Genomic DNA, 20,812 nt, shown 5'->3' on the forward strand with positions numbered 1-20,812 from the left:
AAAAAAAAAAAAAAGTATATTGCATATATGTATATATTTTGCACACCATATAATTATCACGACATCTTCTTTGCTAGTTAGTAGGTTCCTTGACTGGGGTCATGTCATCTGTGCCTGACACAGGAGGTAATGTTTATTCAGAAATGAAGATTGCGGCTGGGCGCGGTGGCTCACGCCTGTAATACCAGCTCTTTGGGAGGCCGAAGCGGGCGGATCGCTCGAGGCTAGCAGGGTGAGACCCCATCTCTACCAAAAACACAAAAATCAGCCGGATGTGGTGGCACATGCCTGCAGTCTCAGCTACTCGGAGGCTAAGATGGGAGGATCGCTTGAGACCAGCAGGCAGAGGTTGCAGTGAGCCGAGATCGCGCCACTGCACTCCAGCGTGTGTGACAGAGGCCCCGTCTCAAAAACAACAAAAAAGAACATGGGAGAAGAGGCACTGATGAGGAAAAATCTACAAAGACAGCAAATATCAATTTGTCAAACTATTTGCAAACGTCTTCCCTTTCCTGTATTAATCTTTTCCCTCTCCCCACTTTTGGCCCGAGGATCTGAGTCCTCGGGTCAGGCCGAAATCAGACCGCGTCCATGCCCATACCCCTTCGAGGCCTAGCTGTAAAAACCGCTGAGCAAAGGGAATCCAGAATCAGCCTTCAAGCAACTCAAGACAAGTTAGCAATTTCCGCCGGGAAGCCGTGAACATCGGCGGCCACTGGCGTTTCCTCCGAGTCCTCGGAACTGCGGAAACTCTGGGAGCTTTCAGCCCGCCCACCAGGGGAAAGCGGCCCGGGGACGGCGCCAGGTGGAGCCCATCCCCCTAGGGCTGGCGGGCCGCAGTACAGCCAGGGGCCTGCGGGAGGCGCACGCGGCACGGCCTGAGGGGAGGGGGAGAGCGGGCGGAGGCGGTGCGCTCGGCGCTTCCTGTTCCGGCGCCAGGAGGAGCCGCGCGCTGCTGGTGCTGTTGCCGCCGCTGCTCTAGCTGCCGTCAGTCAGGCTGTGCCCGCGTCTTCAGGGCCCAGTTCCTCGGACCCATCGCCGCTTCTAGACCCTACTGCGGTCTCGGATATTGCCGGGTGAGGCTGCTTCGGTACTAGTGGGAGTCGTGAAGGGGAATCGGGGAGCTGGGGTTGCGGAGCCCGCGGGCGCGGCCAAGCGGGAAGCGGGCGCAGTGACCGAGGTGCATCGAGTCACGTCCAGTGCTCGGGCCGTGGTCGCCTGCCTGGGACCGGGGCTAAGCGTTTCCCTGGTTCGCCTTCCTCCACGCTGCGGGCTGCCTGGGGATCGCCCCCCAGGGATAAGGTGTCGGAGGCCGCTGACGTCGCGCCCGACGGGTTTCTGGGCGCCTGACGTCAGGCCTGGCTGCGGGGCGGGGCGGGCGCAGGCCGGCCCCTCCCCCACCCCTTCCCGGCGGGCGCGACCCGCTCGGAGGCCGGTTCGCTCCGGTTGATCCCGGACTCCCTTTGTTCGTGCGTCCCTAAACGACTGCCGGCCTCGCGCCCCTTGGTCCCGATTTCCCCTCTACCCCCACCCTATTACACTCATTCATTAATTTTTAATAAAAAGGGAAAGGCCTGAAAAGATTCTTACAAGAATCTCGGGCGCTTGTTAATCCGCAGTGTGACAACGTTCTGGTTATGACTTAATAGAGGAATTGCTCACGGATACATTAGATGAATACCCAGGGCAAACCACGAGAAGGGCAGAATTCTGTGATCTCCTTTTTTAAGACTGAGGAGCACATACGTGCGATAGCGTATGCATAGCTGGACCGTTTTCCTCTTTACCTTGAAAAGCAAGAGTACAGCTTTTAATAGGTAAAGATTCCAGTGTTAAAGCGTGAAGCCAGACTCACTCGATCGAAAAATTTTTTTTTAGTTTTACTACTAGAGAAATACACACCTGGGAGTTGTAAAGGTCTGTTTTGAAAACGAACCCTCATTACAGGCAAAGGTAGCCTTCAGAAACATTTCGTAAGTTCTTTGTTCACTGGTGTTCTTTGGGGGAAGAATAGAAATTTTTCATGCTAGCATCTCTGAGCCCACAATGCAAAGCGAGTTTGCCTCAGAAACTTGGAGTGAATTGCAAATATTGGAATGTTCTTTTCCTCTCTCCAGGCGGAATGGGTAAAATCCATTCCCAGTCTCTTAGCTGAAACTTTTGAAGCTAGTGTGTTTTGAATTCAAAAATACTTGGATTTTATCTTCATCTTTTTAGAAAGACAACATGTTACACGAGAGATAACACCCCCAGTAGAGTGGGGCACCCCATAATCCAACATTAATATTTGCAGCAATAGATGTGAACATTCATTCTAAGTGGGGGCGAATAGAAACTATAAATAGCTTCAGGTCACATTTTGCCACCATGTAAGTTTTGTGCCAAACTTGGGAAAGTTTATTTTTTCAGAGGTCTCTGGATTGAGAAGGGCAGATAAAGATTTATGAACCTAAAAGTAGGCATCATAAAAGCTATTATTGGTTGAGGTTTTGCTATATTCCAGGCAGTGACTAAGAGATTTATTATGTAAGTTTTACAGCAAATCTATGATGTGGGTACGATTCTGATCTTCCTTTGCCTCAAGTTTGGAGGGTTGGACTTGTCAACTGTGGCCGAAACCAACCAGTGAAGAGCTGCAGTTATAGCTAGATAATCATACTTTAACGTTTACTCTTTTACCTATAAGCTAGATGTCCACATACAAAGAAAAGAGAATTTGGTATTTGTTTTCCACCCAAGCACTATGTTAGGCACTTGATTGGACAGAGTCCCATTTAGTTCCTCGCAACATTACTGGCCTGGTTTGTTTGTTTTTTTTTTAAACTGCGTGCCTTTTACAAATAGTATGGCCTGTTCTTTATAGTTCAGGTTCATTCCGATGAGCCGACTCTTAGTGAAATAATTCAAACCCTCGTCTAAGGTCTCTCTGCTAAGACTTTCATCCTTCCCTTTCTTGCTATATTCTAACCCATCTGAACTGCTTATACCTCCCCACAGATTCTCCCAGTTTTTACACTAACTGCTCTTCTTTCCCTAGGGCCCATTTCACCGCCCTATACTCCCAGCTCTTTCCTTATGGTCCTTATGGACTGCAAAAGACAGCACATCTCAGGAATCTCCATGTAATACTGTAATTTCTCTAAAGGCCAGCACGTATGTTCCAATAAGTATATAACTAAATGCCAAGAAATATTGCAGGTTGCATATCCCTTATCCCAAATGCTTGGGACCAGAAGTGTTTCAGATTTTGGATTTTTTTTATATTGCACCAGTTGAGCATCCAAAATGCAGAATGCTCTAATGAGCATTTCCTTTGATTTTTGAGCATTTCAAAACCCCTGTTTTTGAGTTGCCCAAATGTATAAAATGGAACATAATCAGATAAATGAGCCAATACTAAAAACTAGCATGTATTCTAATTTATAATTTATATTTTCTTTTTTTTTTTTTGGAGACAGAGTCGCTTACTGCAAGCTCCGCCTCCCAGGTTCAAGTGATTCTCCTGCCTCAGCCTACCGAAGTAGCTGGGATTACAGGTGCCTGCCACCACGCCCAGCTAATTTTCTGTATTTTTAGTTGAGATAGGGTTTTACCATGTTGGCCAGGCTGGTCTTGAATTCCTGGCCTCAAATAATCCACCCACCTCTGCCTCCCAAAGTGCTGGGATTACAGGCTTGAGCCAGCGCGCCCGGACATTAATTTGTATTTTCAGTACGATACATATCATCCCCCCCATACGAAACAAATCAACCCAAAAATTCTGATTTCGCTTAATTTCGCCTAACAAATATCTGACATGTATATAGCACTTTATAGATTAAGTGTGTTACTATTTTCTATGCAGTGGACAGGAATTATAACTTCTACAGATGGAAAATGGTCTCTTATTGAGAAGTTTTTTTGTCAAAAGATACCGTCAAAAGGATTGATGTCCAGGTTTCATCACTGTGTATTCCCATACTGTTTATCACTCCATCACAATTTGAAGGCTGTCTGAAATATCCATGAACTCCACTAGTAATTCATGGAGTTCAACTCTCTTAACCACCCTCCTCCCTGACCCATGATTTTTACCCTAACAGCCATGAGAGTTTCCAAAAATGTTATGTTTTACTTTTCTAGTGTATGTCAAAAGACATTTTATACTGTTTTAAAATTACTATTCTTGCTGTTCAGAGAATAAAAATAATTATTTTTCAGATGATGGGTGGATCATGCTATAAAATGGTAACAAGGTTTTGGAAATAATAGCTTTAGATTATTCCAAAAAGAAAAAAAAAGAAAGCCTTTCTTGAATATAAATTTTTTTTGTGAGTTCAAGGTTACATTGGCCTCATCTTAATAATTAGCGGTGATTCAGATATTTTGGAATAGCTTTATATTTTTATTTTTTTTCTTTTTGAGACAGAGTCTCACTATATTGCCCAGGCTGCTCTCTTAACTACTGGCCTCAAGCTGTCTTCCCACTTCAGCCTCCTGAGAAGCTGGGATTACAGGTGCACACTACCAAGCACAGCTTAGAATAGCTTTTTAGAAAACTTAAACTTTTTATGTTCTGCAACTCTCCTCATATTGAAACGTTCATGTCCAACTCTGTTTTTCACCTTTTCTTTTTTTTTTTTTTGAGACGGAGCCTCACTCTGTGGCCCAGGCTGGAGTGCAGTGGCACCATCTCGGCTCACTGCAAGCTCCGCCTCCCGGGTTCACGCCATTCTCCTGCCTCAGCCTCCCGAGTAGTTGGGATTACAGGCGCGTGCCACCACGCCCGGCTAATTTTTTGTATTTTTTATTAGAGACGGGGTTTCACCATGTTAGCCAGGATGGTCTCGATCTCCTGACCTCGTGATCCACCCGCCTCGGCCTCCCAAAGTGCTGGGATTACAGGCATGAGCCACCCCACCCAGCTGTTTTTCACCTTTTCTAATGAAAGTATTCTCCAAGGAACAAATTGGAATGCTTCCAATTATAGTTGTTCCTCCTTATCCTAGGGGGACACATTGCAAGACTCCCCAATCAATCCCTGAAACTGAAGTCTATATACACTGCCGAAGCCTAAGTATACCATGTATTTTCGATCTAATAACCAAGACGGGCTGATAGCGTATACAGCATGGATACACTGGACAAAGGGATGATTCACGTCCTAGGCAGGAGGGTGCAAACTTTCATTTTGCTACTCAGAACACGCTCTTGCCCCATTTAAAATTTAGGAATTGGCCAGGTGCAGTGGTTCATGCCTAATCCCAGCACTTTGGGAGACTGAGGTGGGCGGATTACTTGAGGCCAGCAGTTCGAGACCAGCCTGGCCAACATGGTGAAACCCTGTCTCTACCAAAAATTAAAAATTAGCCGGGCGTGGTGGCACGTGCCTGTAATCCCAGCTACTTGAGAGGCTCAGGTAGGAGAATCACTTAAACCTGGGAGGCGGAGGTTGCAGTGAGTCGAGATCATACCACTGCACTTTAGCCTGGGTGGCAGAGCGAAAAACAAAACAGAACAAAAAACTTACGAATTGTTTATTTCTGGAATTTTTCATTTAATATGTTCAGACCTCAGGTAACTAAAACCACGGATAAGGGGGGATCACCCTAACATGAATGCTGTTTATTCTAAGAATGGAGAGCTGGTCACTTTACTAAGACAGTGCCATAGAACAGAACTTGTTACTAATTCCTATGCTTAGGGCTTCGTTTTTTAATCACAAGATTCTAGCACCTCCCCTATCTTCCAGACTTGGATTTTGAACTTTAAAGTTTTGCAGTAGTATTGTGAATCAGTTGAATATTATTAACTTGTAGAATAATTTATGTAATTCTATGACTAGGTAACTGTATAATTGTGAAAACCTGAACAGTCAAGACCATTTGGTTCACTTTGATTCTCAACTCCAGAATTAACTTTGATACAGAATCATTTTCTATTTCAGAAAGGCTAACCCTGTTTAAAAAGCATGTTAGCCTTACAACTTACCGTATATTTTTTACACTGTTAGTCCTAAAAATTTTATTGTGTGATATGATTCATGTTAAACCTTAACATGGGAATGGGTTGTATGTGGTTTTTTTTTTTGAGACGGAGTTTGCACTGTCACCCAGGCTGGAGTGCAGTGGCTTGATCTCAGCTCACTGCACGCTCTGCCTCCTGGCTTCACGCCATTCTCCTGCCTCAGCCTCCTGAGTAGCTCAGACCACAGGCACCCGCCACCATGCCTGGCTAATTTTTTGTATTTTTAGTAGAGATGGGGTTTCGCTGTGTTAGCCAGGGTGGTCTCGATCTCCTGACTTCGTGATCCACCCTCCTCGGCCTCCCAAAGTGCTGGGATTACAGGCGTGAGCCACCGCATCCAGCCGTGTTTTTTGATATTCTGAATAAAAAGAATATAGCAGTTGGGATAGGCTTGGGTTCTTGTCCTTCGTGTTCTTGTCCTTTCCTCATGATAACCAAATCATAATTAGAAATAAGATGCTAAGAATACAAAGGTGGCTCTGTCTTAATACTGTATTGATAGGTCAAAGGAGGAAAAGCATGAGATCAATTCATTAGATACTGAAAGGTCTTTTGAGGGAATTTAATGTCTTCTTGCTTTCTTTATTAACTAACAGAATAGGAATAAATAATAGCATAGGCATAAATTAAAAATAATGTAATTTTTTAAAATCTCAAACTAAAAATGCAAATCATACTTAAACATTAGAAGCATTGGAGAGTTGGAGCAAGACCTCTGTGCCCACTATCACTCCTTAACATTTCATTATTTAAGTTCTAGCAGGTGCAAAGAGAAAAAATGCATAAATATTAGAGAAGGAAAATTATTTTTTGCAAATGGCATATTTTTTATCTGGAAATCCCAGAGAATCAAGTGAGAAACTTTGAAGAATAAAATAATTCAATAATGATGCTTCCTACCCTAGGTTAATTAATATAAAGAAGAGTTAAATTCCTATGGCATGTTTCTGGTAACAAAAACATCACTAAACTTTTAAATAAAACCCAAAACACTTCTAGTATTAAACATTTAAATGGACGGGGTGCCGTGGCTCACGCCTGTAATCCCAGCACTTTGGGAGGCCAAGGTGGGCGGATCACAAGGTCAAGAGATGGAGACCATCCTGGCCAACATGGTGAAACCCCGTCTCTATTAAAAATACAAAAATTAGTGGGTGTAGTGGCACGCATCTGTAGTCCCAGCTACTCAGGAGACTGAGGCACGAGAATCGCTTGAACCAAGGAGGCAGAGGCTGCAGTGAACCAAGATTGTGCCACTGCACTCCAGACTGGCAACAGAGCGAGACTCCATCTCAAAAAAAAAAAAATTAAATGATTTCTACTAAAAATTTTAAAAATTAGCACGCCTGTGGTCCCAGCTACTCAAAGGCTAAGGTGGGAGGATCCACTGGAACCTGGGAGGTTGAGGTTGCAGTGAGCTGTGATCACACCACTGCACTCCAGCCTGGGTGACAGAGCAAGACCCTGTCTCAAAAAAAAATTGAAATGAATGTGAGCTGTGTATACATTTAAGAAAGAATAATAAAAAGGTAATTATTTGCCTCCCTATTCCAGTTCAGGGTCTCAATGGCTGGAGCCTTTCTTATCAATTCAGAGTTCAAGTTGGGAACCAGCCTTGAACTGGACGCCATCCCAGCACAGGGTGCTCTCACCCACACTCACAGACTGGGCCGCGTAGACACATCCATTCATGTGCATCTTTGGGATATGGGAGGAAACTGGAGTACTTGGAGAAGACCCATAAAGATGGGAGAATGAGCCAGCTTCACACAGACAGTGACCTCAGCTGAGACTTTTTGTTTTTTCTTCTCATCAACATTATAACAAAACAAAGTTGAATGAAACGTCTTTCAAGGACCTGGTGTAGACTAAAATTTTAAAACCCTGTCCCATATATGAACGATCAATTAGAAAATACAGTGGAAGAGCCTATTTACAACCACAGGGAAAAATTTAACAGAAATCCCTTAAAAGAAATGTATAGAGGGGATCTGATTAAGAAAATAAACTACATGAAAAGGACAGGAACTAAACGGTCCTCTGTGTCTGCATTTGCAGGTAGAAAATATTCAGGGAGCCGGGTGCCGTGGCTCATGCCTGTAATCTCAGCACTTTGGGAGGCCGAGGCGGGCAGATCACTTGAGGCCAGGAGTTCAAGAGCAGCCTGGCCAACGTGGTGAAACCCTGTCTGTATTAAAAATACAAAAAATTAGCCGGTCATGGTGGCGCGTGCCTATAATCCCAGTTACTCAGGAGGCTGAGGCAGGAGAATCTCTTGAACCCAGGAGACAGAGGTTGCAGTGAGCTGACATCATGCTATTGCAGTCCAGCCTGGGCAACAGAGTGAGACCCTGTCTCAAAAAAAAAAAAAAAAAAAAAATACTTGGGGGAAACACAATAAAAATAACAATAGAAAATATAAGTTAATATAATTACATAGTGCTCACACTTTTAAGTATTATAAATAATATAGAGATGATTTATACAGGAGGATGTGCATAGGTTATATGCAAATACTACACCATTTTACATCAGGTACTTGAGCATCCTGGGATTTGAGTATCTACAGGGGTCCTAGAACCAATCTCCCTCAGGTACTGAGGGACTATGCTATACATTGTTCTTCAACGAGATGATTTGACATTTTAAATAGATGTTCCCCTAGATTAATCTGTAAATATAATACATTTCCAACCAGAATGCTAACAGATTAATTTTTTTTTTAATGATCTGGAAAAAATAAAAATACATAGACAGGAAAATCTGAAAAAAAAAAAAAAAAAGGCCTAGGGTGAACCACATTAATGTTTATTTAAAATATAAAGCTTCTGTAATTAAAATGGAATGGTACAGTTGCAGACCAGTAGAAAAGAATAAAGTCACTGGGCACAGTGTCTCACCCCTGTAATCCCAACACTTTGGGAGGCCAAGGCAGGCAGATGACTTGAGCTCCGGAGTTCAAGACCGCTCTGGGCAACATGGTGAAACTCCATCTCTACAAAAAAACTAGCTGGGCAGGATCGATTGAGCCCAGAAGGTCGAGTCTGCAGTGAGCTTATGATGGTGCCACTGCACTCTGGCCGGGGAACAAAGCAAGACTCTGTCTCAAAAAGAAAAGAATAAAGTCCACAATATCTGTGGGAAATGAAGGAAGCTCTATAGCCTGCTTATTAAGAGCCTAAGCTCTAGAGTCATACTGGGTTTGAACTGCTTCTCTCCTTGTCATTAGCTCTGGGACCTTAAACAAGTTAACTTGCCAAGCTTCCTCTTCTCCAGCTGTAAACTGGGAGTGAAAATAAAGTTTGTATGTGGGTTCTGGAGCTACCAAGTGAGGTGGTGCACAGTATACCACCATGTTCCATGTTTCATGGTAAATATTGGATAGATGCTAGTTATAAATGGCAGCAGTAGAGTGTAGGAAAGGTAGCTTGTCCAATTAGCTGAGAAAAGATAGATAGTTGATAATTTTTGTTTGGAAGAATTTAAAGATTTTAAACAAGAAGTTAAACCATAAAAATACTATATGAAAGCAAGGCAGAGTAGGGAAGGCCTTTGTAAATATATCACAAAATCCAGAAGCCACGTATAGGAAAAGATTGGTAGATTTGATGACATGAAATTTTAAACTTTTGTATTACCAAAATATGCCATTTAAGAGATCTACAGAAAAAAGGAATTTGGGAGAAATTTTTTATTTTATTTTATTTTTTTTGAGACTGTGTCTCGCTCTGTTGCCCAGGCTGGAGTGCAGTGGTGCAATCTCAGCTCACTGCAAGCTCCGCCTCCCGGGTTAACGCCATTCTCCATTCTCCTGCCTCAGCCTCCCAAGTAGCTGGGACTACAGGCACCCACCACCACACCGGGCTAATTGTTTTTTTGTATTTTTAGTAGAGATGGGGTTTCACCATGTTAACCAGGATGGTCTCGATCTCCTGACCTCATGATCCGCCTGCCTCGGCCTCCCAAAGTGCTGGGATTACAGGCGTGAGCCACTGCGCCCAGCCAAAAAATTTTAATCTCATATATGAAAGCTAGTCTCCTTAGTATCTTAGAAAGCAGTGAGAGAAAAAGATGTGCTACTGAGTAATAAAATGATCAAAGGCAAAGAGTACATACAGTCTTTTATTTATATAAAGTCAAAGAACAAGCAAAATTAAGTCAAAAGTTGACTGCCATGAGGCAAGGCAGTTGATTGGAAAAGAGCATGAGTAAACTTTCTGGAGTGAGAAATGTTCCGTATCTTGGGGTGGTTATAGGGGCGTATACAATTATCAGAGCTTGTTAATCTGAACACTTAAGATCTCTGCATTTTGTTGAGTGCTAATTATACTTCAGTTTAAAAATTGGTAAAAGTACTCCAGGACATCAACAAATTTAAATTTGGGAGTACACACAGTGGCTCGTGCCTGTAATCCCAATACTTTGGGAGGCTGAGGCAGGAGGGTCCCTCGAGCCCAGGAGTTTGAGACCAGGTCTGGGCAACATAGTGAGACACCTGTCTCTACAAAAAATTTTAAGAAATTTACTGGACATGATGGCACGCACCTGTAGTACCGGCCATTAGGGAGACTGAGGCAAGAAGATGACTTGAGCCCAGGAGGTCAAGATTGCAGTGAGCTGTGATCTATCTCGCCACTGCACTCCAGCCTGGGTGACAGAATGAGACCCTGTCTCCAAAAAAAGACAAGGAAATGTAAGTTAAAATAAGACGCTAATTTTTAATACCTATTGTCATTATAAACAATAAATTTAATAATATCCAGTGGTAAAAGAGGAGTTAGAAAAATGAGTGTAAATTGGCATGGACTTTTCAAATGGATTTTAGATAAATTTATCTGTTGACTCTAAATTCCATGTCCAGTGCTTTTTCCTGGTGATAGATTCTCACACACGAACAAAGAAGTGTTCAGAGATGTTCACTGTATCATACTTGAAACAACTTACACTGCTACAAAAAGAATGTAAATTAAATTGCGATTCATTTTTGTATGATGTGCAGCCATTAAAAGAGATGAAGTTAATAGAGCTGTATGAACTATTATGGAAAACTTTCCTATGTAAAGAAAAACACATTACATAAATAAGATTCCGTTTAAGTAATAATAATGTATGCATAGAAAGTTCCTTAAGGAATATTTAAGAAATGGTGAACACTGATTTGAAATTTTTCTTTCTTCCTTCATTTCTTTTCTTTTTTTAGGAAAATGTCTGATGAATTTTCGGTAAGTTGATCAGTTTATCTGTGATAAGTTTTTCATCTCTTAAGAAAAACAACATGGTCCTAACTGGGCTACATAAATCTTTTCACTTAAAAGAGATGCTTTAACCAGGCATGATGGCATGCACCTGTAGTCCTAGCTACTTGGGAGGATCCCTTGACCCCAAGAGTTTCAGGCTGCAGTGAGCCATGATCGTGCCATTGCACTCCTGCCTGGGCAACAGAGTGAGACTGTCTATAAATAAAAGAGATGCTTTTTGTGATTCTTGGCTTTGGGGGTAGGAATGAGATTTTGATAGGTGATTTGCCTTAGTTTACTGAGATAATAGCATGTTTGGAAATGTTTCCTATATTTCTCGATGAATCCTTAAATGAAAATTGAAGATGTTACTTCTGTTGTTCTCTTTTACCCTGATAGTATTAATAGCCAACATTTATTAGAAATTATTAGGCCGGGCGCGGTGGCTCACGCTTGTAATCCCAGCACTTTGGGAGGCCAAGGCGGGCGGATCACGAGGTCAGGAGGTCGAGACCACGGTGAAACCCTGTCTCTACTAAAAATACAAAAAAATTAGCCAGGCGTGGTGGCGGGTGCCTGTAGTCCCAGCTACTCAGAGAGGCTGAGGCAGGAGAATGGTGTGAACCCAGGAGGCGGAGCTTGCAGTGAGCCGAGATTGCGCCACTGCTCTCCAGCCTGGGCGACAGAGCGAGACTCCGTCTCAAAAAAAAAAAAAGAAATTATTGTATACCAGGCACTCTGTTAAAGTGTACTACATGAACTATCATATTTAAGCCTCAAGTTAACCCTAAAACAGTTTTTGAAACTGAAGAGGCTCTATCTCAGAGTATGTAGCTCCTTTGAGATTAAGCCAGGATTCAAATCCATATCTTGACTGTTAATTCTATCTTCTTAATTACTGTACTTTGTTATATTAATACAGCAGAGAAATGAAGCACAATATGATTAGTTGTATTTAGAAAACGAGTTTCTCTGAAGAATTTGCACTGTAAAGTTGATATGCAAAGTAACATATCAAGGTTTATGTTAAATAGAGTATTTTTTAAATGACTAGCTTAGCTTTTGAAGATATTCTTGAGGTTTATAATCCCTGGCCCTATAGGTTACTATTCTCTGGGTTTATAATGGTGTTTGGTATAACTTTTCCCTAGATAAGACGTATCTGTTTTGTATTCCAGTTGGCAGATGCACTACCTGAACACTCCCCTGCCAAAACCTCTGCTGTGAGCAATACAAAACCTGGCCAACCTCCTCAAGGCTGGCCAGGCTCCAACCCTTGGAATAATCCGAGTGCTCCATCTTCAGTGCCATCTGGACTCCCACCAAGTGCAACACCCTCCACTGTGCCTTTTGGACCAGCACCAACAGGAATGTATCCCTCCGTGCCTCCCACAGGACCACCTCCAGGACCCCCAGCACCCTTTCCTCCTTCCGGACCATCATGTCCCCCACCTGGTGGTCCTTATCCAGCCCCAACTGTGCCAGGCCCTGGCCCCACAGGGCCATATCCTACACCAAATATGCCCTTTCCAGAGCTACCCAGACCATATGGTGCACCCACAGATCCAGCTGCAGCTGGTCCTTTAGGTCCATGGGGATCCATGTCTTCTGGACCTTGGGCGCCAGGAATGGGAGGGCAGTATCCTACTCCTAATATGCCATATCCATCTCCGGGCCCATATCCCGCTCCTCCTCCTCCCCAAGCCCCTGGGGCAGCACCACCTGTTCCATGGGGCACCGTTCCACCAGGAGCCTGGGGACCACCAGCACCATATCCTGCCCCTACAGGATCGTATCCCACACCAGGACTCTATCCTACTCCCAGTAATCCTTTCCAAGTGCCTTCAGGACCTTCTGGTGCTCCACCAATGCCTGGTGGCCCCCATGTGAGTGTTCAATTTGTTATTTAAAGTGTACTAATTGTACATAGCACAACTGAAAGATTGTTTCTCCCCAGTTTTGGATGGAAGATTAAGAAGGCCTTTAAGTTTTTAAAAGAGGGTGTGTGTATATTAAATGAGTAAATTTCAAACCTTCAGGTAAAGCATTTAAAAGGATGAAAGCACTGTTTTAAGTATTCCTTGTGCTAAAAAGAAAAATTTTCCAAAGATCCCCCAAAGACTTCGTCATGTAGTAAGCAGTGTCCTCAATAGCATTAGGTAAACTCTGAGATTCATTTCATTGGGCATTATTTCTCAGTATTGTTTTATAGCATCACACTAAAGTACAGTTCAGTAAAAGCAGTCTCTACCTGCCTAGCTTGATAGAGGTAGATTTTTAGAGAATCCAAGGCAATAAGTAGATAATGTTGTTCATCTTTCAAGCAGTTCTCGAGCTCAAGATTACACCCCTATTCTTTATTGTCAGTTACATGTAACGCTTTATGCTTTACTGTCAGACAAGCCATAGTGGGGTTAACATCTTAGTTGAGGAGCCTGCCTTGGTCATATAACTGAATGGAAAAGTACCCACTTCCCCTGTGAGGTAAGCCAAGCGAGTATCCAAACGCAGAGTAAAGATTTTCCTTAGAGGCCGGGCACGGTGGCTCACGCTTGTAATCCCAGCACTTTGGGAGGCCGAGGCGGGCGGATCACGAGGTCAGGAGATCGAGACCATGGTGAAACCCTGTCTCTACTAAAAATACAAAAAATTAGCCGGGCGTGGTGGCGGGCGCCTGTAGTCCCAGCTACTCGGAGAGGCTGAGGCAGGAGAATAGCGTGAACCTGGGAGGCGGAGCTTGCAGTGAGCCGAGATTGCGCCACTGCACTCCAGCCTGGGCCACAGAGTGAGACTCCGTCTCAAAAAAAAAAAAAGATTTTCCTTAGGAAAAATATCTGTTAACTTTTTTTTTTTTGAGACAGTCTTGCTCTGTCACCCAGTCAAGAATGCAGTCTCTCGGCTCGCTGCAATCTCTACCTCTCAGGTTCAAGCGATTCTCCTGAGTAGCTGGGATTACCGGCGTGCACCACCACACCGGCTCATTTTTGTATTTTTAGTAGAGATGGAGTTTCACCATGTTGGCCAGGCTGGTCTTGAACTCCTGACCTCAAGTGATCCGCCTGCTTCAGCCTCCCAAAGTGCTGGGATTACAGGCCTGAGCCACCGCGCCCAGCCAAGAAAAAAAAAAAATCTGTTAACTCTTAATACGCAAATAACTAGTCAGATCTCTGATTAGATTAGTCAAACATCCAATCCAGCTATAAAGGAAATCTTTAAAGTACCCCCAAAACTTCCTCCTTGTATTAGTGTAATTTGTTGCTATATATATTATCTAAAAATATTTATTTTGCAAAGTGTACGCCAGAGTAAATGACAAGACTCGCTGTTTGGATTTATTAAGCAATAAATTTACTTTAAGCCACAGTAAGGAGTTAATAAACTCCATTTGCAAAATCTAGAAGTTGACTTTTTCTTTTTTCTGTTGCAGTCTTACCATTAAGTTAACAATGGACGAAGAGATGACGCTTTGCTTTTTGAAGTACATATATATGCACATGAATGCATATATAAAAATTGCTGGTTTCACTATTAGAGGGCATTCATGAAAGAACAACTCTTGCACCTCTCAGAGAAGATAACTGCCTCTTGTACTTGGATGTGTAGTACATCATATGTATACAATCAGATAAAAGCATAGAAGTAAATCATTCAGATGTGATTTTTATTTGGTTTTCATGGAAAGTTAAAGTGATAAAGTATATTGAATAGCTCTTTGACAGAATTTGTTTAAACTATGAAACTACACACTTAAAAATCTAAGATGTGGATTATTGTTAGAATCTGCAACTTCATTGGCAAATTATTTCAAGTATTTTTCTATAATCACTTCCCCTTCTAAGTAAATAAACTTTAAGAATAACCCATCGTAATCCAAACAAATGATGCCTCAACATTTTGAACTGCTCTGTTGGACAAATAAACCTGGTCCTCTTGAGGTTGTATTTTGGATATACATTTTTAAACTGTCAGTAATTATTGTCAGATGTGGAGTTCAATAGCCAGCCAGTGTTCATTTTTATCCTTGAGCTTTTAGTAAAAACTTCCTGGTTTTATTTTTAGTCATTGGGTCATACAGCACTAAAGTCTGCTATTTATGGAAACTAACTTTTTTTGTTTTTAATCCAGGCCAGCATGTATGTAAATTAAATTTTTAGATAATTGATTATCTCTTTGTACTACTTGAGATTTGATATGAGATGTGCATATTGCTTTGGGAAGAGCTCAAGGAAGGAAATAATTCTCTCCTTTGTTTTGAACCTCAAACTAGATAAACCCTAGGAATTGCTTAATTGCAACAATTAATTTTCATTCCCACAAAAACCTGAGGCAGCTCTTTTGCCCAGAGCGTTCCCTGTAGCCACCCCCACCCCACTTGCCCTTGGTTCTTTAGAAGGAGCACATTCCTTGATTCCTCCCTGATGTGGTAAACTGGCACACTCTAGGGGTCTAAAACATAACAGTTGTGTTTAGAGAACCTTAAGTCATGCAGACATGACTGTTCTCTTTGTACAAGTGTGAATCAAAATATGTATCTGTTTTTCAGAGTCTGGTTAAGCTATGTCATTGTCTACTGCATAGTTTCCTGAGTCTGTTTGTAAAGTGCTTATGGCTAACAGTTCAGTTCTGTGTTTGTTGACAGGTAAATAAGTGGAGCTGAGTGCCATCTTTGAAAAAATTACCCTCTAGCTCTAACACTGAAAATAATAATAAATTGTAGATCTCTGCAACTAAGTTTAAAGCAGTGTGACTGTGTTGCTTAAATATTAAGTATTGTTTATAACCACCAAAAAAAAGCCCTAGTAGTTTTTTGGCACCTTATGTTTAAATCAGATTCTTAGATTTGGGGTAGACCTGACCTTGTTATTTATTAGATAACATTTTGAATGTATCCATTGGATTTCTAAAATGTATTGTGAATTTCTCAGACAAACAGGATTTATGCTGGAGCTCTGTTTTGCTTAGAAATAAAATATTTAGTAGTTTATTTCTGCTCTAATTAAAACATCAAGAATGCCAAATGCTGCCAGTTTTTTGGTTTGATAGCTACCTCCTTTTAAGAAAGCAAAATGGTTACCTTTGAGAGGAACATTCAGTGTTTAATCCTCCCTTATGTTAACTGGATGATAGATTCAAGCTTTTAGAAATGAGAAAGTAGAAACTAATTAAGATATTTTCAGACTGCGTTGTTAGCTTTTTCTTTCACTGCGCTTGAAGGACAGGTGTTAGCTATCTACAATACTGTTGAACTCTGTTGTCAAAGTAGCCCCCAGTCTACAAGGCAGGTAGCCTTGGCTTGAATTATCAATATCAAAATGTCAGTTAACCATGGAGGGATAAAGTAATGTGAAAAGTGAGATGGCTGCAAAGATAGCTCTCCTTACAGTTATTTTGGCTGTCCTACATTGGGATAAGCTGACAAATTAGCAGTATTTAGTTTTAACACTACAGCAAATATAATTTGACTAGGAAGAAGAGATAGCAGGTTTGGGAATCTATAATTATGAAGTCCATTGATTTTGGGAGAAAATCTGTTGCTAAAGGATTTGAAGGGCCATGAACACAATTTGGGATTACTACTCCCAATAAGTATAATAATTTTGCTAGTGACCCATACTGTCTAGTGTGCCCTAAATCATACTGCTATTATACTCCCTTTGTTTTCAAGGACTTTACAACTGGTATTTCGGGGAGTTTTTTTTTTTTTTTTTTTTTTTGAGACAGAGTCTTGCTCTGTCGCCCATGCTGGAGTGCAGTGGCACTGTCTTGGTTCACTGCAAGCTCCACCTCCCAGGTTCACGTCATTCTGCGTCAGCCTCCCCAGTAGCTGGGACTACAGGCGCCCACCACCATGCCTGGCTAATTATATATTTTTTTGTATTTTTATTAGAGATGGGGTTTCACTTTGTTAGCCAGGATGGTCTCAATCTCCTGACCTCGTGATCCGCCCGCCTCGGCTTCCCAAAGTGCTGGGATTACAGGTGTGAGCCACCATGTCTGGCCAATTTTTTTTTTTTTTTAATGTAAGAATGGAGATAAAAGGGATAATAGAATTTGCTTTCATATTGTTATTTTTGTAAAGCATCTTTTCTTCAATTCTTGTTGGCATTCTGGGCCAAAAAGTATTTCAGGTTGGTTCAGTGCGGAGTTAAGAAAAGCAGGAGTTTTAGTGGAGAAATGGGGAGCAGCATCGAGAAAGGCTTTTTTCCTTTTTTTTTTTTTCGGAGACAGAGTCTTGCCCTTTCACCCAGGCTGGAGTGCAATGGTGTGATCTCGGCTCACTGCAACCTCTGCCTCTGGGTTCAAACGATTCTCCTGCCTCAGCCTCCCAAGTAGCTGGGATTACAGGTGCCCGCCATCACACCCATTTTTGTAATTTTTGGTAGAGACGGGGGTTTCACCATGTTGGCCAGGGTGGTCTGAAACTCCTGACCTCGTGATCCGCCTGCCTCAGTCTCCCAAAGTGCTGAGATTACAGGTGTGAGCCACCACACGTGACCTTTTTTTCCTTTTTAAAAGGGAATAATGTTGCTTTCGAAACAAGACACGCTAGGCTGAAATTGATTTATGGAAAAGACTGCTTGTTAGCAAGTATATTTGGTCTTGAGGGGGATACAGATTATAGAATATGCTGACATTTGGGCTTCAGAGGAAGAATTTTCAAATAAAATCTAATGGAAATAGTTGAGATGTGTTCAGGAATACTGTTTCTGGAGTTGGAATCTTAGGTTTTGAAATGTTGAAACCAAAAAGACAAAAATTAAAACATAGACCTTAGGTCCTCATTCACACCCAGTTCTCAAGAATCAAGTGGAGCACTTCAAAGACCTTGGCTTGTCTGTCCCAGCCTGCCGCCTTCTCATCTTTTCATGCTTTTGAAGACACCATTTACAGCTCTGACTCAGCCCTATTTTGTGTAAAGTAATATATTGATTATTCAGAAATAGAGAATACATTTTTTAATTACCCAAGTACTGACTGCTTTGTCCATTTTACTGTTGGTTGTCTTCAGCAGAGAATAGTAATAGGGCAGAGAAAAGTATATATTTTGCCTCAGTCAGTCCCACCACCACAATGGACTATTGGGATATTTTCTAAAAAAACCAATCAATTTGCCCATGATTACCTCACAAATAATTAGTGCTACCTGTGGTACTCAAATGTACAGCTTTTGAAACTGTGTAGATGAAAAAAGCTCTACTCAGAGTTTTTGTTAAGACTGTGCCTAGGTTGAATATCAATCAATTGCCTACACTTCAAAACAGTAAGTGCCAATGTCTCAATTTTCTCACCCTGAATGATAGAAGCTAGCTTTATCGACTGCCAAGGTTAGAAAGCCTGGAAATAAAACTTAAGCACAGACATTCAAGTTTTTCAAAAGTATAAGCCTAAATTCAGATGAATCACACTGATATATTGTACTATGCATAGAAAGTTGTAGGTGGCGTTCAGGGAAGACTTTGATTTTAATAAAGCAATATTTAGTATTGAAGACATTTTTTATTTTCAGAATTCTGCCAAGTAAAACAAATTGCCAACAAAATAATCAGTATTTTGTAAATGCCAGGCAAGCTTCTGGCTATCGAAAACATCTGAGTCATTTATTCAGTAGACAGTATGTCCTTGATCCAGGTTCTTTGCCAGCTATAAGGGAATCCCTGTCCTTGAGGGACTCATAGTCTATAAGTAACATTACAGAATTCGTTAGCACACCCATTCATTATTAGTTTAGATAAATGTGTTAGGATTGCTGCTGGTGGAGATTGTAACCAGCCTTTGGGCATCTTAAAGGGCGACATGTGGCATACCTTTTTTTTTTTTTAAGAATTTAATGTTTTTCAAGATTGTAGTGCTGATCAGCGCAACAATTCAAGTGTGCAAAGTAACAGGATAGTTTGCCTCTTCACTTTACCCCTGGATAAAGGCACTTTCACTGCCTGTCACTGATTAGCGGATACTGACTTGTTGCCATTAAGTAAACTTGACTTCTTATGTGTGCTTTATGAAAGTTTGTGGTAATTTTCTTCTTGAAATTGTGATTTTTCACTGACAGTAATGACAAATTTAATGTGTGTAATTGTCTATGCATTTTAAGTTAAACTGCCTAAAATGTGATTTGAGACATATACATTTGTTTGTATTATAAATTGTAAGCAATCAGTTTGAGATACTAGGTTTTATCACCTGCTGCTGTATTTGTAAACGAAGACAAATGTTGCTTTAAGAAGTAATTATAATTAGGAATAGGCTATGGATGTGATACTTGATATTTTTTAAGATAAACTTGTTTGCTTTTGTGTATTATACCTGGAAACTTTTTTTTAAAAAAATGTATTTTCATGGTTTCACAGATTTTTCATGTTATTTTATTCTTTAGGCCCAATTCTGGGCTTCTCTGAGCAAGTCCAGAGCCTAATTAACTGCAAATTTGTTGTCAAAAAGGAAGAAAAAAGGGCCTGAGATACCTCTTTGCATGTGACCTGCCTTCACTAAGGATGTCTGGAAAGCACCCTTCCTCTGCAAACCCTCTCAGCAACATGGTGTCCATTGTGGCGATTTTCTCTTCTTTCAAGGCTAGGCTACACTTTGTAACCATATTATCTGTATATACGATAATATGAAGTCAGGGAACTTTCTCTGTCTGTCCCTACTCCCCTCACTCCCCTACTTTCTGTTACGAAAGATAGTTCTACTTTTATCATTAACTGCTACGCATTTAGTGAGGGTCACATTATTAAACTTGGAGTTTACCATTTTCCCACAGGAGGTTTTGCTGGCATTCCTTGGAACTCCCAATTTCAGTAGGGCAATGAATGAATGAATACTTTGCAGTGCTGCTTTTGGAAGGAGTTTCTGCTTTTTGCCTTATGATTGGACAAAATGCAGCTGTAAAATTTTAAATTGTTTTTGATGTTATTCAATATCCCATGAAAATATTCACCTAAAGTGGAGTTATGAAATGGATGGTGAAAGAATAAGACCATTCTGGAGCAGGGCCAGTTTCTTCTTTTTCCTGTTGTGGGATGACATTGCTCTGACAAACATGCTATCGTGGGTTACCTGACCCAGGCAAGTCCTTTTTTATCACCGTATTAATACTCTTAGCACCAATCCTTTTGCAACTGATCTCTAAAGCAAAATAGAATTCTAAATAGTAGCTCACTTATTTTAAATAAGGCATGCAATAGAATTCTAGTGCCAGAAGAGGATTTGGGTCATCTCATAGAGCTTATTCCTGTTGCTTTTACTTATTTTTGAGACAGTCTCACTCTGTCACCCAGACTGGAGTGCAGTGATGCAATCACTGCTCGCTGCAACCTCCGCCTGCCGAGTTCAAGCAATTCTCCTGCCTCAGCCTCCCGAGTAGTTGGAATTACAGGTGCACGCCACCAGTCCTAGCTAGTTTTTGTATTTTTACTAGAGATGGGGTTTTGCCATGTTGGCCAGGCTGGTCTCAAACTCCTGACCTCAGGTGATCCACCTGCCTCAGCCTCCCAAAGTGCTGGGATTACAGGCTTGAGCCACCATGCCTGGCCCTCGTGGCACTTAAACTTTTTTCTGTCATTTGGGAA

The 20,812-nt window shown here is 41.6% G+C and overlaps 1 protein-coding gene across 2 annotated transcripts; it reads left to right on the forward strand.

Annotated features, from left to right (window-relative positions):
* Positions 1-875: 875 nt before the first annotated feature.
* On the forward strand, positions 876-19,585 carry MAPK1IP1L (mitogen-activated protein kinase 1 interacting protein 1 like). Of its 2 annotated transcripts, XM_003267719.4 has the most exons (4): positions 876-1,076; positions 11,207-11,228; positions 12,422-13,129; positions 14,671-19,585. In XM_003267719.4, the coding sequence occupies exons 2-4, from the start codon at positions 11,211-11,213 to the stop codon at positions 14,680-14,682; spliced, it is 738 nt and encodes a 245-aa protein (XP_003267767.1). In that variant the 5' UTR covers positions 876-1,076; positions 11,207-11,210; the 3' UTR covers positions 14,683-19,585. The 2 variants fall into 2 exon arrangements, with proteins under 2 accessions (XP_003267767.1, XP_030666735.1); XM_030810875.1 differs by lacking the exon at positions 14,671-19,585 and having other exon boundaries at positions 12,422-13,800.
* The last annotated feature ends 1,227 nt before the right edge of the window (positions 19,586-20,812 follow it).

This window comes from Nomascus leucogenys, chromosome 1a (genome assembly GCF_006542625.1).
Source record: "Nomascus leucogenys isolate Asia chromosome 1a, Asia_NLE_v1, whole genome shotgun sequence".
NCBI lineage: Eukaryota > Metazoa > Chordata > Mammalia > Primates > Hylobatidae > Nomascus > Nomascus leucogenys.